The 19,772-nt window shown below is 43.1% G+C and overlaps 1 protein-coding gene across 1 annotated transcript in view; it reads left to right on the top strand.

Moving 5' to 3' along the window:
- Positions 1-19,772, top strand: part of Fmnl2 (formin like 2) — a 279,533-nt gene that overhangs the window by 234,340 nt on the left and 25,421 nt on the right. Inside the window, exons 10-15 of the mRNA XM_029484851.1 lie at positions 8,674-8,748; positions 12,872-12,982; positions 15,099-15,248; positions 16,948-17,049; positions 18,829-19,141; positions 19,723-19,767. Of these exons, the coding sequence (XP_029340711.1) occupies positions 8,674-8,748; positions 12,872-12,982; positions 15,099-15,248; positions 16,948-17,049; positions 18,829-19,141; positions 19,723-19,767 (796 nt within the window). The remainder of the gene's footprint in view (positions 1-8,673; positions 8,749-12,871; positions 12,983-15,098; positions 15,249-16,947; positions 17,050-18,828; positions 19,142-19,722; positions 19,768-19,772) is intronic.

The raw sequence follows: 19,772 nt of genomic DNA on the forward strand, positions 1-19,772 counted from the left end.
CTCCCTTCCCTTCCCTTCCCTTCCCTTCCCTTCCCTTCCCCTCCCCCTCCCTCCTTTTCTTTCTAAGAATTCTTTATTCTGCCAGCAAGAAATCCAGGTCAAGATGCTTTGAAACAGGGAAGCATATTAACCTTTAAAACTAATGGATTAAATATGTCCTCTTTCTAGCTGCTTGGTGGACATACACGATGGCATGTTGTTGACATAGATCGGAAACTATGAAAGAGCTCATGGCTCTGTCAAAGTCCTGTATGTTCGGATTGTTCCACTGCCCACCCCTCAGTAATGAACCGGGTGATACCCTCTGATGTGGTTCCCTAGAAATGACTTGGGCTCCAGAGCCCCCTTCATTTCTGCTGAGGGAGAAGAAGCATGCAAGCCAGATTCACATTTCTGTCTATATGACATGAGCAGTCATTAAATAGGTGTATTTCACAACCCCACAGGAAATGGAAAGCTGTATGTAGGAAGGGTGGTAAACTCTGTGTCCCATGTGAAAGCGAAGTATTACTTAGCTCACACTGCTTGCATCTAAACCACCCTACCTACTTGGTCAAACCAGGATGTAAAAAAAAATGACTATTAATCATCTGTATATACTAATTAATGCTAGAGATTAATATGGTAGCAGTTATTCCTTTATCAGCTAGTTTCTCAAATAACCACACCGAGACCCTTACTTAATATTTCAAAACTTAGGCTTTAGCTGGGCAGACTCTCAACTAGCTCATCTAAGTTAACCTGACTACCTAGCTCCATCCAGCCCCATGACTAGCCATACCTTCTAGGCCCATAGTCACCTTCCTCTTCCTTCTTCCTAGAGTTCCTTTCTTCTTCCCAGGAAGTCCCACCTTCCTCTCTTTACTGCCAATCATAGGCTTTAGCCTTTTATTACTTCACTTGGGGAGGATGATTTACACAATGAAAGCTAGTGTATGTGAGAATTCACTGCATTTGAAGGCATAGCAGCACCAGACCAACCCCAGCTCCAGGGCCAACATGGCTGAAAGAAGATAACTCTTCTCTCCTTTGAGCCTGGTTTTAGAAACTGGCAAGGATGAAAGAACAAGAGACTAGTTTTGAACTATTTGCAGAGTTCACATGTTGGCCATCATGAGAATGCTATGAGTTGTCAAAACATATGGCTCAAGTGGTGAGATGGTTGTGCAATAAAGCAGTTGCCACACAAGCCTGATAACTTGAGTTCAAATCCCAGAACTCACAGAAAGGTGAAAGGAGAGATCTGACTCTGTAAAGTTGTCCTCAGATTTCCATGTGTGTGCTGTAACACATATGCACACATACATACAAAGTAATAAAAAAATGTAAAAAGCATATGCATAAACAAGAAGCACATTTACACACAGATAAGATTGCATGCTATATATCACAGCATATAATTTCTATCTGCCAACAAGACCCACAGATTGTAAGACACAATAGCACTTAAATAAAAGAGCTATACTAGGGTTCAGCAAGATGGCTCAGCACTTATGGTGAACCCTAATAATCTGAGTTCAATCCTCCAGGTTCCACATGGTAGAAAGAATTGTCTTCTGACCTCCAAATGCATGCCATGGCATGCATACCTCATATATAGAGCCATTCTATGTTTGTTTGATTTAAAGTACACTGTGGCAGCTAACATTTGCTGTTCTTGACTTTTTTGTTTGTTTGTTTGTGTTTTGAGAAGGTCTCTCTATGAAGCCCTGAATTTTCGAAAACTCACTATGTAGGTAAACCAGTTAGCCTAGATATGCCTGCCATCTCAGTGTCCTGAGTGCTAGGACTAAAGGCATGTATCACCATGCATGGAATTATTCCTACGGTCTAGTATTTCTGATTCCTTCCCTGGCTTTGCCCTCAAGACTCCATATCCACAGGAGGGATCTAGGGGCGGGGGGTGGGGGTGGGGGTGGGGGAGTCCTTATTGGATGGAGCGACCTTAGGAGCTTCAGAAAGTAAGCCAAACAGACTGTAAAGGAGCTCTCCTGTGCACTGTGTTACTCCTTCAGGTGGTAGATTCCTCCTGCTAGGAGTAGGGCCACCAGAATGTGACAATCTGTAGACAAACTCCAGCCTATGCATTTGAAAAGCAAGTGCTCTGCTAGGCCATAAGGGGCATTTTTCTTACATATCACTGTGTGATGGTTTGATTGAGAATGACCCCCCAGGGGCTCGAATACCTGACCGTTTGGTTCTTGGTTATTGGACTATTTAAGAAGGACTAGGAGGTGTGGTCCTATTGGAGGAGTTGTGTCCTTCAGAGTTCTGTGTCCATCTTACAAATCAGATGGACACTGGGAGTTTACATCTGCTCCAGCACCATACTTGCCATACTTGCTGCTATGTTCCCTATCATGATGATCAGACTAAATGCTTTCTTTTATAAGCTGGCTTGGCCACCGTGTCTCTTCATAGCAATAGAACAGTAACCAAGGCACCAGCAAATCATTCACATATGGATAAATTCATCAACCTGAATTATACGAATGTACTTACTTTCCAGACCACAGACTTCAGTCTGATAGTGTAGCCCCTGCCCACCCATCCTTGTGAAGTCCTGCCTAGTACAGCTGTCCCTCTTTGTATCTTTAAACTCAAACACTGCTGGCACTGAGGTGCTGTGAGGTCAGAAATGGTTGGTCTTTTTCCCATCAGGTGGGATCTTTAAACCTGGGTTATATAGTAACAGGGCTGCCACCCCCAAGCTGTTAGTTCAGGCAATTCAGGGAACATCGTGGACTTCCTTTCTCATCTTCAGAGCTGGAGATTGTACTGCTGACTTCCAGGTCCTTCTTTAAGAAGGCAGATTGGAGTTGGGTGGTAGGGGTGCACATCTTTAATCCCATCACTCAGGAGGCAGAGGGAGGCAAATCTCTCAGTTCTAACCGCCCTGGTCTACAGAATAAGTCCCAGGATTGCGAGAGCTACACAGAGAAACCATGTCTCAAAAAACCAGCCCCCAACAAAAAAAAAAGGATTATGGTGGAGGGGCAGAAGTATGGCTCAGAGGGTAAAGGTGCTTGCTGACAACGCTGATTACCTAAGCTTAATTCCCAGAACCTACATCATGGAGAGAACCAACTCTCACAGGTTGTTGTCTAGCTTATACACATACACACACACACACACACACGAGGATAGAATATAAAAATAAAGAAAATAAGAATTATAGAATAGTTAATGATAAAGAGGCCATATGGAGTACAGGGCTATAGGGAACTCCATAACTCAGGGGAATGGTGGAAATTAAGCACCCGTGAGCAAGTCTTTGATTTCCTCCACACAGGCCTATTGGGTTATGCTGGGCAGCCCACAAGGATCTTGGGGTAGGGGAAGAAACATCTTCTGACTCAGTGTGTTGAAGCATGAAGGCCAAATCCTTATCTTAAGCCCAACTGCTTCACTCCTACTTGGGAAGCAGCTAAATCCTGCCTGGCCCAGTTAGAGCAGCCTGTCCCATGGAAGCGGAGACATCCCCACTAGTGAGAAGCAAGCAAATGCAGTCTCTGCCCAGATCATCACTCTGTTCTTCGACGTCTGTTAAAAGCGTTTCCAAAGGACCCCAAACCATTTGGACACAGCCAGGGTCCTGGATGCCAAGAGGACTGTGGTTTAAACCGTCTCTAGGGGTGGGGAGGGGTCTATTTCCCTCTAGGCTCATAATGGAGAGAAGGTATCACCAAAGCTTTGAAATGAATATTTTCTTGCTGGTAAGATACAGATGCCTAACTTTCAACCCCACCAAAGTCACTGACTACCTGTACTAACTAACCCTGTAGCCACTGCCAGCTCCCAGGGTGCCCCACCCCCACCCCTGACAGACAGACAGACAGACAGACACACACACACACACACACACACACACACACACACACACACACCATGTACTCGTGCTTGACGACTAAATGTGAATTCTTCTGGGTTAGTTATACAAAAATTAAGGGCCCCTTGCTTAAGTGTTTCCTTCTTGCTGTGTGGACAGACTCCTTGCCACAGTAAGTCCCTGAGATCTGGGGAGCTCCCTGAAGGAAAGCACCATTGCAAGGCAGTCGATCTTATGACTGAACACAGTCCCCTTTTGGACCTGCTAGAGAAGAGAAGTTCCATTTTTTCAGGATTTATGAAGCAAGCCATGATTTTATAGTTATTTGTGGTTGAAAAGCATCTGTTGCCTTCTCTTGCTAACAGCAGCAGTCTGATGGTAACTGACTTCTTAGTGGCCAGTGAAACCACTGCTCTAGGCAATGGCTCCCTATGCATCCCAGGACCTCTTACTTCATACACAGCCTCCAAATGACTATTGTGATAGAAGCAGACCCTTCACTAGACCTGCTGAGGGCTCCTTAGAATCTAAGAATGAGATCTTCATACCGGACATGGTTCAAATGGAACCATGTTACTTCATTCCAATAAAGTAATAATGGATGGATTTTGTGGTGTCCTCAACCTTCTCTATCTCTTAATGAAGTGTAGGTCTATAAAGACTCGTGACTGAGAACTTGATGTTTCACTAATACTAAATAGTCCTGTGAAAACTTCAGTCATTTCCAGATGTTTCCAGATATTCAGATGTTCAGTGTTAGGTACCTAAAGACACCACACTTAATTTCTGTGCATGTGTTTTAGTGTGGGTTGCATAAAGAATCTTGACATCTTGTTCCGAAGGCAGAGAGGAGAAGATTGGCTAGCTAGGACTAGGGTCTTAAAGCCCATGCCCACAGTGACACACTTACTCCAACAAGGCAGTACCTACTCCAACAAGGCTACACCTCCTAATAGTATAACTCCCTGGGCCAAGCATACATAAACCATCATATACAATTCCCTTGCCCCCATAGGCTTGTTCAAACATATGAGTCTATGGGGGTCATATCTAGACATAGCATAGTAATAAAGTACATTTAGTCCAACTTCTAAAGTCCCCATAGTCTATAGCAGTCTTAACAAGGTTATAAGTCCAAAGTTCAAAGTCTCTTCTGAGATTCATCAAATCACTTAACTGTTATCCCCAAAGCAAGTTAGGAAACCAACTGGGCAGACTCCAAACTGCATCTCTGTGGCTAATGTCAAAGTAACCTTCAGATCTCTACTTCCTTTTCATCTTTGATGATGACAAACAAGTTCTTTCTTCTGGCCTGGTTCCACTCCCTGTTAGCTTTAACATCTTGTGGTCTCCAAGTCATCTTCAACATCACAGCTTCTTGCTCCAATGTCTGAGAGCCATACATGATCTTCTGAGCTCCACCAAAGGGTTTGGCTGTTTAAGTGTCCTAGAACTCACAGAAATCCACTTGCCATATACCTAGTCTAAGATATGAGTTGATTTTTTTCAAGCTTTGTGTTTTTAGGTGGAGGTCTCTTTGGTTGGTTTTTGAGACTGTATCCCAGGCTAACCTTGAACGCAGGATAGAGGCAAGGATAACTCCGAACTCCTGATCCTCTAGCTGCTACCTCCTGAGTATTAATAGTAGAGTGACAGGTGAATGCTGGCACACACAGGTTATGGAGAGCCCCGGACTTGCTGGAAGCTAAGTAAGCACTATAAAAATTGAGCTACAGCCTCAACCACCCATTGTAATGCATGATTAAATCCCAAAATCTGAAGGAGAAAATAAATGGTATAATTTCTTGTCCAAGTCAGAATTAGCCACACCGTATGAAGAATTCCAGAATGTGGTGTGTCCCCATGAAGATGAAGCCACATGACTCAGAGTTTACTAGAACTTCCTTCTACAGAAAGGAGCCCTTCTCTACAGCTCTAGTGTTTACCAAGATCAGGTATAATCTTGAAATTTCCCTGGCTGTCTGAGATGAGTCTACCTATATATGGAGGCTCCTGACAAGACTGGACATTCTTTTTTTTTTTTTTTTTTTTTTTTGGTTTTTTTTTCGAGACAGGGTTTTTCTGTGTAGCCCTGGCTGTCCTGGCACTCACTTTGTAGACCAGGCTGGCCTCGAACTCAGAAATCCGCCTCAAGACTGGACATTCTTTACCTCAAACCCAGAAGAGTTTATGTTCTAAGAAAGAAAATGTAATATAAAATGTAAAAACAGCTCTCCTCCATGTGTGCTATGCAGGACCTGAGTTCCCAGTTTGGAGAATCAGATAATTGACAAGCATTCAGCTTTGTCCTGGGAGGCTTGACACGGTAGACATCAAACAGTCAAAACCAAATATGCAAGGAGGAGAGAATTATCTTTCTCAGCGCACCGACTATATCCATGGCACCCACACAAAGGCAGTACTACTTACTTGCTTTACACCTATTCCTGGAAACAACCTCAAAATGGAAATGCGGTGTTGCTCTTGGTGGTGTACCAGCAAACCTGGAAAACCACAAGTGTAGCTGTCGCATAACTGGTGAGGAAGGAGCCCTCGTCTTCCACAGCCAAACAAAACAGAGCCTCGAAGATCGTGTGACCCTCATTGGCTACTCCCACCCTCAGTGACGCAGAGCCCAGGGCTAAGATCTGCAAAGCTCAGTCATTCAAGAGCTACATAAGCTAGCAGTGCTTCCACGAGATCCTCTTACTGGTGGCAGGACTAACTGCACACCCAGCAGACCCAGCTCGTGTTTGCTGGGACAGAAAGCAGGGTTTTAAAATGAGATTTACTGTTACCCACACCAGACTGAGCAGAAAAGGGAACAGGAAATCTCATCAATTGTCTTCTCTAGGTATGATTTGCTATGCCTACAAAGGTACCTACGCTAAAGGCTTGGTACCCAAAGGTACTGTAGGCCTAAGGGTAGGCCTCAGGCCATTGTGCGTAGCCCCAAAGAGGAATGCAGGAAGCAGGTCCTTTCTGGTCCTCACTTCCAAGTTCACAGTGTAAACAGTTTACTCTACCTGACTGAGCACAGGAGCTCATACTGTGATGTTTGGGACACACCAGAGTCACAAAGCTACAGAGTCAGCTGATCTTGGTCTAAACTTTCCACAAGTGGAAGAAATCCTATTTCTCTTTATAATTGTGTCTCATCTTTCATTATAACAGAAAGGTGAATGACATCGGTGTAAAGACACAGTGATCCACTTTAAACTGTGTTACTTCTGTTGTCTGTAAATAAAAGCACCCGTTATCTCATTATCTTGACTAGTTTTATATCATAAAACAGAGATGTACACAACTCTTGGAATTATTTAAATATACATATATAACACATATTACACATAAAACATGTACAAGGAATTTTTCATGTTAAAATGTGATGGCAAATAAAAGTAAGTCAGTCTATCAGGACTGGAGAGCTGGCTCAGCAGTTAAGAGCTTGACTGCTCTTCCAGAGGTCTTGAGTTCAATTCTCAGCCAACCACGTGGTAATGGGATCTGATGCCTTCTTCTGGTGTGTCTGAAGAGAGTGAAAGTGTACTCACATACATAAGATAAATAATTTTTTAAAAAGTAAGTCTATCATCACTCTTTTTTTTTTTAAGATTTATTTATTATTATATCTAAGTACACTGTAGCTGTCTTCAGATATACCAGAAGAGCCATCAGATCTCATTACGGATGGTTGTGAGCCACCATGTGGTTGCTGGGATTTGAACTCAAGACCTTCAGAAGAGCAGTGGGTTCTCTTACCCACTGAGCCATCTCTCCAGCCCTATCATCACTCTTAAGGAAGGGTATTCTGATAGATTTTTTTTATTCTATTCAGTACAATTCAAGAAATATTGAGCCTTATAGTATGCAAAGTATCATTCTAGATGCTGAAAATGTAACAGAAGTAAAACATGACATTTTTATCTTCATTGGACTCTCTCATTCTCAAATATATATGTTTATATAGATTTAACATGACTTACACGGCAGCATTATTACATTATGAAATGCCATTTTAGGGGAATTCTTGAGGTTTAGTCTGGATATCCCTAAGATCACATATGAAATCACAGTAGTTATTGGCATGCGTAGCCTAATTTAGCATGTGTATAGTTCAACTGAATACTCTCTCAAGGCTGAATGAATTAACTAGTGGATATAGGGTTTGCTTTCAACAAAGCTACCCAAGGACAGGGTGAGAATTAGAATTAAAATTCATCCTTGATTTTGTGTGTGAGTCTTCAGAGAGCTATTATTTTGATATGAATGTTTGACTGTTTTTTTTTTTTTTTTTTGGTCTTTAACTTTCATGTAGATGAAACATTCCCCGGGACCCTGCAGTTTTGAGTATTTCACATGTTCAATGGAAATCAGTTTGAGCTAAAATGTGTGTGTTTCAGGCCTCTGGGGGTGCTACTCCATAAATCACAGGAAATTATGCGGTGCACTCAAATTATTTAATTGAGACAGACACGAGAGCATGGTCAGTCTTCCTCACAAGGAGTTTAAATATAAAACTATTTAAATCTTTTGGTATCTCTGTCTGGAGCGCATGTTGGTAATATAGGAAACCTGCAGCCAGTTTTTGTGAACTGTATTGTGAAGGCCTATTAAAATGCTCTGGGAAGAGCAAAGACCCCGAAGGAGGAACACATCCGATAACATGAAAACCACGAGGAACAGAAACCACGCACCCACATCTGGTTAGCTTCATGCTGCTGTTTGGTGGCTAGCAAGCTTTGAAGAAAAGTAAAGAGTATATACTAGAAAATAATTGTCAGGACTACAGTGGGATGCTTCTGTATGGAATGTCTTATGCATGATAACCACGTATGTTTCAGGTCTGCGGAGAAAAGCAGCGTTTCGAGAAGCTGATGGAACATTTCAGGAATGAAGATAATAACATAGACTTTATGGTGAGTTATCCTGGCACTCCTTTCAACAATGAAAACTCAATTTCAAGCCCCCTTTCCTCCAAAACACACGCCACAGTCAAGTGGACACAGTAAAGGGCTCAGGCGAATGAACGAGGTTAGTCATCCACTCTAGAGTGGTTTTCTTTATCTGAAGGCTCCCTTTCTGGAGCCCTTTCAAGTTTCACTCATTTGATTAAAGGACAGAAACGCTGATAATTTAACAAATAAGAGGGAAAGTCACGTGGTTGAGAAAAGGAAGTCACGACTTAGTGTGAATTCCCGTAGCCACCAAGGTGACCTGCATAGAGGCCTCAGCTGGATGGAACTTTGGCCTTTTGCTCTAGTGACCTCTCTAGACCACATGCTCACAGACTAAAGTGCTTGGCTTTGCTGACTGGACCATTGGCATCCTAGCTGGAGATGGTGTTGATGGCTCTTCTCCCTTTGGCTTCCTTCTTGCTGTGACTGACCCCTACCTGGGGCATTTCTGAATTTCAGCTCCTAAGTCTTCATTCTGGGCTCAAGACAGAGTTCCTCACGAGGCTTCCTTAGCCGTTCCTTTCCAGTGCAGCCCTGTCCTTGTCCTTGACTGATTTCAGTTCTCCTAGGAAACTTGCCGGCCCAGGCGTTCCTTCTGTGCAGCACTTGTCTCCAGAGCATGCATCCTGACAGTTCTTGCATGCGAAGCCTTTGTGCAGCTGCTCAGTCACATCTTCATTAGAATCACAGTGGCTGTAAGGCCTGAAACACACTAGGTCTTCAGTGTGAGACTCATTTCTTGGATCTTAGATTTATGCGAATCTTAGTTTCAGCTCCTTTAAAATCCTGATGATAAAATCCCTTATAGAGCTTTTCTGTTCTATTAGACATGGTAATTTTAAAAATTATTTATTTATTTACATTCCAGCCTTTGTCCCTCCTTCCCGGCCCCACCCACTGAATTCCTCGCCCAATCCCCCATTTCCCTTGCCTCTGAGAGGGTTTCCCCTCTCCTGAACCCTTTTCCTTTGGTGCATTTTCTCCCACTGAGGCCAAGACTAGGCAGTCCTCAGTTATACAGGTGCTGGGGAGTGATGGTAGGACTTGGACTAGTCCGTGTATGCTGCCTGGTTGGTGGCTCAGTCTGGGATCTTCAGGTTAGTTGAGACTCCTAGTCTTCCTATGGGGTCACCCTCCCCTTCAGCTCCTTCAATCCTCCCCCTAATTCCTCCATAGGGGTCCTTAACTTCAGTCCAATGGTTGTGTGTAAGTACCTGCATCTGTCTCAGTCAACTGTTGGTAGGGTCTCTCAGAGGACAGCCATGCTAGGCTCCTATCTGTGTCCCTGGTTACTGTAGATCTCCTGAGAGACAGGCAGGCTGTGGGGTATGGGAGGGTATCAGGCCCAGAGATCTTGTGATAATTATTTTTAAACTTAATTTTTAAAGTATGAAATGGTAAACACAAAGGTCGCTTTTACAGTGAGTTTTTAATTCTTGTCATTTTAATGATCAAGGGTCATTCAAAGTGATGCTGAAGGTATGAGTAGGTGTGTGATAAGCCCCAGGCTCATTTCCAGCTTCTGAGTGCCTTCTCCAGAGGAGCTTTCTTAATCTGGCAGAGCCCAGGATGAGGCCAGCCCACACAAGGCAGTACTTTTGTACATGATAGCTTCGTCTGTGAAAATCTATGGGTATGATACATGAAAAATGACAGTTGATCTTTTCTTTTTAAATAATTTATTTTATGTATATGAGCACACTGTCATGGTCTTCAGACACACTAGAAGAGGGCATTGGATCACATTAGAGGTGGTTGTGAGTCACCAAGTGGTTGCTGGGAATTGAACTCAGGACTTCTGGAGAAGCAGTCAATGCTCTTAACTGCTAAGCCATCTCTCCAACCCCTGATTTTTATTTATTTATTTATTTTTAAATTAAAAGTACCCAACTATATTTAGGCCCTCTCTCTTGGCTATTGGAGTATTAGCTACTACAGCCAAGGAGCCCCTAATTCTTTGATGCTAAAAACAAACAAATTCCTCTCTGCCATTTGTTGAGTTGTACCTTGCCCACCTCACTCATTTATGGTGCCTGCTGCGTTTCTGCTGAAGTTATCTTACGTAAGTCCCTTAACTTGTGAGCTATTTGCATACAGACCAAAACCCATTTCCTGTCACTGTACTAACTCTCCTGTGCGGGTTCTGACTTCCATGTGTATAGGCCGAGGTGTGCCATATGTCTCTGCATGCCAGTTATCATTTGTGTGCACTGCACGTGGCTCGCAGGCTGTGATGGAACGCAGCCGATCTTTTAGACTTGTTTTCAGAAGCGAGGAGGGCATGCGTAGAGGGACAGGGTTAAGGGGTTTTCTGAGTGCTGTGATTTTGGGTCCCTGATTATTTTCCCTTCTTCCCAAAGCCTACTGGCTCTTGCATAGAGGGCAAACATGAGTACGCCATTGTTCCCATCAATAGATGGCATTGTGGAAAACACTGTTGGTCTGTTGAAGTTCATTCCGTTATTTATTAAACTGGAGAGTGGTTTTATTTTATTTTAATTAATTAATTAATTTATTTATTTATTTTGAGACAGGTCTTAGGGCCAGTCTTTGGGAGAAAACACTACATGCAAGGCATTTACGAACTAGCAGTTAGGAAATCCACAGAAGGATGCTGTGAAAGATCAGTTACTATCTTTTGGTAGGATAGAGCTCAAAGGGAATTTTTGAAGTAATTACCTGGTGGTGAGGTTCTGCATTGTTTGAATATTACTCCTCTTTGTATTAAGTTTCATATTTTATATGATCTCTATCTCTGTGTTCATTGGTACTTTGCTCTGTATACCTGTATGACTGCTTTCTTAAGTTTAGATTTGCATGCATCTACTTCATCCATGAAAGTGTATGATTTGGTGTGTGTTAACCATTCACAGTTTAATTATTACTGCATTCATCTCCTTAAGAATCCTTCTGCTGGGGGCTGCAGAGATGGCTCAGCAGTTAAGAGCACTGATTGCTCTTCCCAGAGGTTCTAAGCTCAATTCCCAGCCAACCACATGGTGGCTCTCATAACCATCTGTAATGGCATCCGATGCCCTCTTCTGGTGTGTCTGAAGACAGAGGCAGTTTACTCACATGCATAAAATAAATAAATAAATCTTAAAAAAAGAAAGAATGAATGAATCCCTCTGCCATTAGAGGCTGTTTCCCATGTGCTCTGCCCTTCAGCCCTAAGTATCTACGAATCTACTTTTTATCTCTATAGTTTGCGGTGCTCTGCACATTAGACACAGGTGGAACTTACATTAGACACAGGTGGAACTTTACGATGTTTGGTCCCTTTTCCCAGTCATGGTTTCACTTTCCATGATGTTCCCAAGTTCATCCATGTTATAACAGCAGCAGCATCTTCACTGTCACAGAATGGTCCATGGTATGGGTATCCTCATTCTGTTTATCCACCAAGTGATGGACCTGGATGCTTTGCCATACTTGATTGGTATATGTGGCATCATGGATGCTTGTGTACAAATTTTTGTGTGACCATGTTTCTTTATTTCATTAAGTTAGGTAATTGAATTACTAGAACAGACAGCAAACACGGTGTTTAATATTTTGAGTAAATGTTGTTTTCAAAGTGGCTGCTGTATCATTTTCTCACAGGCAATAGGTGAGGGTTGGTTTTCTCTACATCTTTGCCAAAAACATTTGTGTGTGTGTGTGTGTGTGTGTGTGTGTGTATTTCTTACATTATAGCTATTCTAAGTGACTGTGAAGTGGTATCTAATTGTGCTGCCTGTTTGATTTCTTTAATTAAAAATTATAAGATTCATTTTTCTTGAGGATTTAGAGACATTAAGGAAAAAGAAGGCCGGGCGTGGTGGCTCATGCCTTTAATCCCAGCACTTGGGAGGCAGAGGCAGGCGGATTTCTGAGTTCAAGGCCAGCCTGGTCTACAGAGTGAGTTCCAGGACAGCCAGGGCTACACAGAGAAACCCTGTCTCGAAAAACCAAAAAAAAAGGTGGGGGGCGGGGGGGAGGAAGTGGTGTGAACTGAGACTTGTGAAATGAAGTGCCTATTCTGGATATATTTTTGAGAAAAATAACTTGGAACCAATTTAACCCTTTGAAAATTTCATTTCAGGTGGCCTCTATGCAGTTTATTAATATTGTAGTCCATTCAGTAGAAGACATGAACTTCAGAGTTCATCTACAATATGAATTCACCAAATTAGGCCTGGATGAATACTTGGATGTAAGTATAGCACCTTTTCTGGTGTCATTTTAAGAAGGGATTCATTGCCTATTCTCAGAGGTCCATTTCCTTAGTAACTAGAGAATGCCTAAAGCGTTATGTGTTCCAACAATTGCCATGCTAGTTACAGGGAACCAATTTGAATGATGGAGTCTGCCAGCCAAGCTGGAGTATTTACAGAATTCCTGGGCCATCTGTGGGTCTACTGCCTGCAGCCTTTTAATACTGGAGTCAGACAATTCTTGGGAACACCGGTGCAGCCTGCCTTTGCTTTTGAGTTTTGTCTGGGTCAAGTCTCGCTGCGACCTCCATCAACACTGGAGAACAGTCTTTATTTGGGGCACTCTTGTGACGCCGTCTGAGCAGGCAACATCTAGCTAAGACTGTTGGCGAGTGAGCTAATATCTAGAGTATTAAGAAGCAATGAGGAAAGGACACAAGAGACTTCCTCCTGAAGCTGTTAAATTCTGCTTAAAGTGCTTGCTGCTGTTGACCACAGGTTTTCTCTTCTTAGGTGAAAGGAGTTTAGTTTCTTTTTCTCTCTGCCATGGAGAGGTACCCAGCCAGTTCCCTCCAATAAGGTCTCCAATAAAGAAACACAAAGTGTCTGGGGTGCTCCCAGAAGCTGTGTTTTCCCTTTCCTATGTGAATGGTGCAGTTGAATTTGGAAGAGTCCTGATGGAAAGTCATGGGTTGCTGACCTAGATTTCAGGGCTTTCCAGATATGGAAATGATAGAAGGCCGTCCCTGGGCTGTGTCAGAGTTCAGCCGCCCGTGTTTGCTAGGAAACTACACACCTTGCACCCGCCTTACTGGAGGATAGATAGACTGTATTGCTACATGGGCCGCTTTCCACCCCTCTGGCATGCTTTGGGACTGGAGTTTGTCTTCTTCCTGTGTTTCACAAATTGCAGGATTTGAATGAAGATCCGGAGTGTGAGCCCTCATCCCTGGCTTAGGTTCAGTTTTCTGAGGTTTTGCTTTGGGTTCTAGCTTGTCACAGCAGCTGGTGATGTTGGTGCACATCTGATGATTACTGCCAGCCTCGGGGAAGTCCCTTATCGATGCTTCTCTGTGGCCTGTTCTTCTTCAGCATATTTCTAAACTCATATTTCTTTGTTTCATTCTTGACTTTTAAAGTAAGATGGAATATACTCAGTTTAAAATCATTTAAACTGTTAAACCTAAGAGAAAAAGTATTTTCCTTAAGAAATCATGTAATCTGAAATTTCTCTTAAAAAATACCATGCCACCTCCAGCCCTGTACTTTGCCAACTATGTTCCTGGCTCTGGACCCTGATGGATAGAGGAGGTCATTAGAAGAATAATAGTATATGCATCTGATAGACAAATTTTCTATTTGTTTACAAAGACAACCTCCTTTGCAAGTGATTGTTGATGTGTTCATTCACTTATTGGCATCATTCATATGCTAGATATTATCCTGGCTTCAGAGTCCCCAGAGAAAGTCATAATGTGTGGTTCTCATTGGGGAAAAGTAACTGATTTCTTAGGCCTCTGGCGTCACTAGAAAAACAGCTTCCTGAGTCACTTTGGTATCCTTGGCCTGGGATCTAGTGAACTGGAGGATACTTTCTGACTCATGCTTTGGGGAGCCTTGAGCTGTTCCTTCAAGGCACTGTCTTAGGAAAGGAATTGTCAGGATGAGTTCTATCCATGTGCTAAAGCTAAGTATGAGTGCAACCGATGGCTCCTAGCTAACTATTTTGCTCCTAGCCACTGTCACCTCTCCCTAGACTCTCCTTAGATTTCACAGGGCTTATAGTTATTCCATCTCAAACCCTCCTTTAATGTCACTGTGGTTTTCATTTTACTTACATAAAAAATGTTTTAGCTTAGAACAGCAAGTGTTTGAAGGCAGTCTCTCTTTCTCTCTCTCTTTGTGTGTGTGTGTGTGTGTGTGTGTTTATGTATCTAGGAAATAGTATGGTCATACCTTCTTCATAGGAATATGCCGCAATCCTCTTCGGGAGGATGTATTAAACTCTTGTAGAGAAAGGTAGGCTACTTGGAACTGATTGTGTAGCAGGTTGGGAAATTACGTTCTATGCCCACAGATAGTTAATCCTGTCTTCTCTGGAACCTTTGTTTCTAGAAGCTGAAACACACAGAGAGCGACAAGCTGCAAGTACAGATTCAGGCTTACCTGGACAATGTGTTCGATGTGGGAGCTCTGTTGGAAGACGCAGAAACCAAGAATGCTGCCTTGGAGCGGGTGGAGGAACTGGAAGAAAACATCTCTCATGTAATTGCATTTCAGAGAGGGAAATGCACCGGGGGCTGGAATGGGCTAACAATAGCTTTTGAGGGAGGAAGTGGAAGGATCTGACGTATAGAAATGAGCAGAGTTCATAGAAGCCATCTAGGTTCTTAAAGAAGGAACAAAACCCTTCCTTCATCTCCTACCTTCCTGTTCCATTTCTCCAAAGTCACACACTGGCAACCCTAGTTGCCAACACAGAATAGGAGGGTTGACAGTCTAAGGGTTAGAGGGAAATGAAGAGAGGGACTCTGGCCTCGTGATGGAGTCTCTGAAGATGACCCACTTTCTCATAGTGCCCTCAGAGCCTGAGAGATAGGGCTGTCTCGAGTCTCTGATACAAATCTCCGTGCTCCTGTCTAACGCTGTACCTCAGATTCTGTTCAGGGTCATTCCAACTGTAGAAGTTCTGCAGGAAACAACTGAGCCTTGTCAACTCTGGTCTTCTTTGAAGAATCAAGTCCTCTCAGTGTCTTGATCTTCTTTAAGGAAATTTTGTTAACCACAAAGAAGTTAATATTAACCTAGAGGCTGTGAGATGTTAACATATTTCATATTGAAGAGTAAATGGAGAGCAGTAGTTTTCAAAACCTCATGCATCGTGAGGGCTGTTCCTTTTTACCATTGCTCAATAGTGAACCTGGGGCCTCGTACATGTGAGGAAGACACTGTCCCACTGAGCTCTTGAAAACAAAGTTCTTATCATGACTTGACTGGAACTTTTCTTTACCGTGCAGTGAATTGTCTCTATTTGTGAGAATATTTTTTCTCTCTCTACAGTGTGGTTTTGTTTCCCGCCATACTTTATTTTAGAGTATGGCATATGTTTACTTTATCCCTTACCACCACTGTGAAAACGGGGCTCCTGTGGCTCATAGTTAAAACGAGTGTGTAAGCCCCAAGTGCCCGCTTTGGGAAGCTCTGCACTGACTTGGTTGGCATCTGCTCAGTGAGAGTGTTTACTGGTTCAGTTGTTTTCTTTCTTTTTCTTTTTCCTTTTCTCTCTCTTTGAAATTACACTTTTACCCAGTAAATCTCTATCTAATCTTCTGCCTTGCTTCAGTGGATGTCTTTGCCTCTTATTATGTCCAATGGTGGGGGGTGGGGTGTCAGATGTTTCTTGATTGTAGAACATTATATGAAAACTAGCTAGTCAGCACATGGCTCCCTTCCTCCGCTCATTCCTCCAAACCAGCGTTATGTAGTCTTTCTCTATTGATGTTTATAAAAATAACTGCCATTATTGGGTAGTTTGGGCTGAAGAAAGCCATAGTACTTAGTTTAGCTGACTAAAATGTTACAGCCATATTTTCCAGATCAAAACTTTCCAAATGCTTCTGCCTGGTCCTTTGTTAGGCGTGGGAAGGTGGCCTTCCACTCTCCCTTCACCTTAATTTGTCCTACTCTTAGTTCCAGGACATGCAGAGAGAGATGGCTATGTATGTTCACTGAATGGCTGCTGTGTGGGTTTTATAGAAGCCACCTATACATTATTGATTCCTGATAGAAACAGATTAGTCTTCAAAACCATAGTATAAAAATTAATGTTTCCAGAAAATAACTTCTGGACTATATGCAAGACACTGGTGGGTCCTTGGTTGACTGGGATATATGATTCTGAGGACCAAGGACCTGGTCAGAATGATCTGTGTTGTGACTCTGTTTCCTCCTCCCAATTCCACAGTTGTCTGAAAAACTGCAGGACACAGAGAACGAAGCCATGTCCAAGATCGTGGAACTGGAAAAGCAACTTATGCAGAGGAATAAGGAACTGGATGTTGTCCGGGTAAGTGCGGGCAGCACCCATCCAGACGGGTGTGGCCGGGTGGTCCACTCTAGTTTAAGGCTGGTCCAGTGCAGAGCATGCTCATTTCCGAGGAATGCATTGATGCCGTGTATTTAGTGCAACCATTTCAGAGGTGATCCTCCAAAGTACTCATACTACATGTATACATGTGTGTGCATCATCATAAACACCAGCTTCCCTATTTCCTTATCACAGATATTGGGAGCAACAATGGTTTCCTATCTAGGGGAGACTGAGTTGATTCTGTGGGTTCTCCATGTGGTTGCAAACAGAAACAAAGCACAAGTTCAATTCTTTCCGCTTGTTTATTTTCATTAGGACTTAGGCCTCATTGGTTGTGTTTACTTTGCTTTTACTCAAAACCAGATTTAGTAGTTGCTATGGAAACAGTTCACAGCACAGGTGAGCCGTAAAGGTATTCACCAAAATCCAGTGCATTCTATTATCATATAACCCAGGCCATTTTGTTTTACCTCCCTGCCATTTTGCCTTATGTCAGGCAGTTATGGCGGCCTGAACCATTAGTGTACTTGGAACTGCTCAGAACATAAAGCCAGTGTGCCTGGAGGGCTGTCAGGCACATGGCTTGTCTTCACACAAGCAGCTGACGTGATGGCACATTTTATGTGATGGTTATCACGGCTGTGTGTGCTGTTTGATATTCTGACACATCCTACAGTTAGCTCCACGTATTTCCTGGCACACCGTCAAGACAGAGTTGTAGCATATGGACTCCATTCAAGTCTAGGCACTCAGATTACAAATGATAGAAGGGCATAAGAAAGAATATTCCCTGCTTGTCGGAAGTCTGAGGTGAGAGAGAACTCGTACAGGTCCCAGACTGTAAGGTCAGTTCCACATAGCTATTCACACAGGAATATCCGTGGACTCTTAATAGAAGCACCCAGGACAGCCTTTGAATTGAATTTTAACTTTGTCTTGTACTATAAACTTTGACAAGTGGTGGGAAGCTTTGGGTTGTTTTGTTAAATGCATGGCCAAAAGGGAGATGTTCCAGCAATGGCTTTCCTGAGCTCTGTCAAGGCGCTTTCATAAGAGCCAGAGAAATCAGCCAGGCTGGCAGCTTCTGGTCATGCGTGAGCAGGTCACTCCTGGCTTTGCAAAGTCTGTTTGCTTGCTTACTTACTGTCTATCTTCTGGTGGCAGGGTCTCAGTATGTAGCCCTGGCTGGCCTGAAAAATCACTGCACAGACCAATTAGGTCTCAAACTCACAGACCACCTGCCTCTGCCTCCATGGTCCCGGGATTAAAGGTGTGCCTTACCACACCCAGCCTTTGCAGAGGTTTTAATCGTAGTCTGATTTCTATCAAAGTCAGATTTAGGGACTTTTTGTCTCTTGTTAGTCAGTGTGTATCTAGGAGTTACAGATACATTTTATTTTATAATTAGTAAAAGAAAGCATGCTGAACCACGGTGATACCCATGGGATGTTTCAAATTCAATTTGTGGATAAAATCATCTCTGTTTCGTTCTCTTTTGCCTACGGGGAAAGTGGTGTTAACTCCACTAATTAAATGGGAAGAACTTCATTAACAGTAGCCAACGCTAGAATACATTGCATGCATTATTAGCTCAATTGATAATTACTGGATTCCTTATGTTCTGTCTGAATCCCACAGTTTCCCGAATGTCTGAGTGTGGGTTCTCTCTCCACCTGTTTCCCTCAGTTAGCTTACCCGGGTTTACGTGGGAATGTTCTATGAAGCCAGTGTCCTGAACGTGACTTCTTTTTGCAGGAAATCTACAAAGATGCAAATACCCAAGTTCACACGTTAAGAAAAATGGTCAAAGAAAAGGAAGAAGCCATTCAAAGACAGTCTACCCTGGAAAAAAAGATTCACGAACTGGAGAAACAAGGAACCATTAAAATTCAGAAGAAAGGGGATGGGGACATTGCCATACTGCCAGTCATGGCCTCTGGCACGTTGTCCACGGGGTCAGAACTAGCAGTGGGTAACTATGTGGGATCAGTTCCAGGGGCCACCACCTCAGGACCCTCAGTGCCTCCTCCCCCACCACTACCTCCGTCCTCAGAAACAGCTGAAGCAGGTAAGATGCCCTGGTGGAACAGTAGTGATTTCCCTGATCTTGAGCAAGATTCCATTTTAAGGAGATGGAGGAAGGCTTAGTGGTTAAGAGCATGCACTACTCTCCCAGACACCCGGGTTTGTCTTGCCAGCACCCACAGAGCGTGGCTCGCAACAACCTATAATGCCAACTCTAGAGGAAGTGTCCTTGCCCCTGGCATCTTCAGGCACAGACCTCATGTGCACATGAGCTACGATAGATTACAACAAAAGATAATCTTCATGTCACTTATGTTATAATATTTTCCGGTTTCTCAGTAAGGAAATGCTACCGTTGTGATTTTGTTTTCTCATTTTTTTTTTTTTTTTATTTCATTTAAAAATGGCATTTGCTTGTTATTGTTCTGTTTGAGTGATGCTCGGGTGTGAGTGAGTGTATACCGCAGTATGCTTGTCGAGCTCAGAGGCCACCTTTGTAGAGTCAGGTCTGGTTCCACTTTTATGTGGGTCCCCAGGATCTAAGTAGTGTTACCTGATGAGCCATCTGGCCAGCCCAGTTTTCTCATGCTTTATGTGCCCATGACATTTTCTTCTTTTCTCCAGCACAAAATGGAATGGCATCGCCACCTATGTCCCCACCTCCTCCCCCACCC

The sequence above is a fragment of the Mus caroli genome, chromosome 2, assembly GCF_900094665.2.
Source record: "Mus caroli chromosome 2, CAROLI_EIJ_v1.1, whole genome shotgun sequence".
Lineage (NCBI taxonomy): Eukaryota > Metazoa > Chordata > Mammalia > Rodentia > Muridae > Mus > Mus caroli.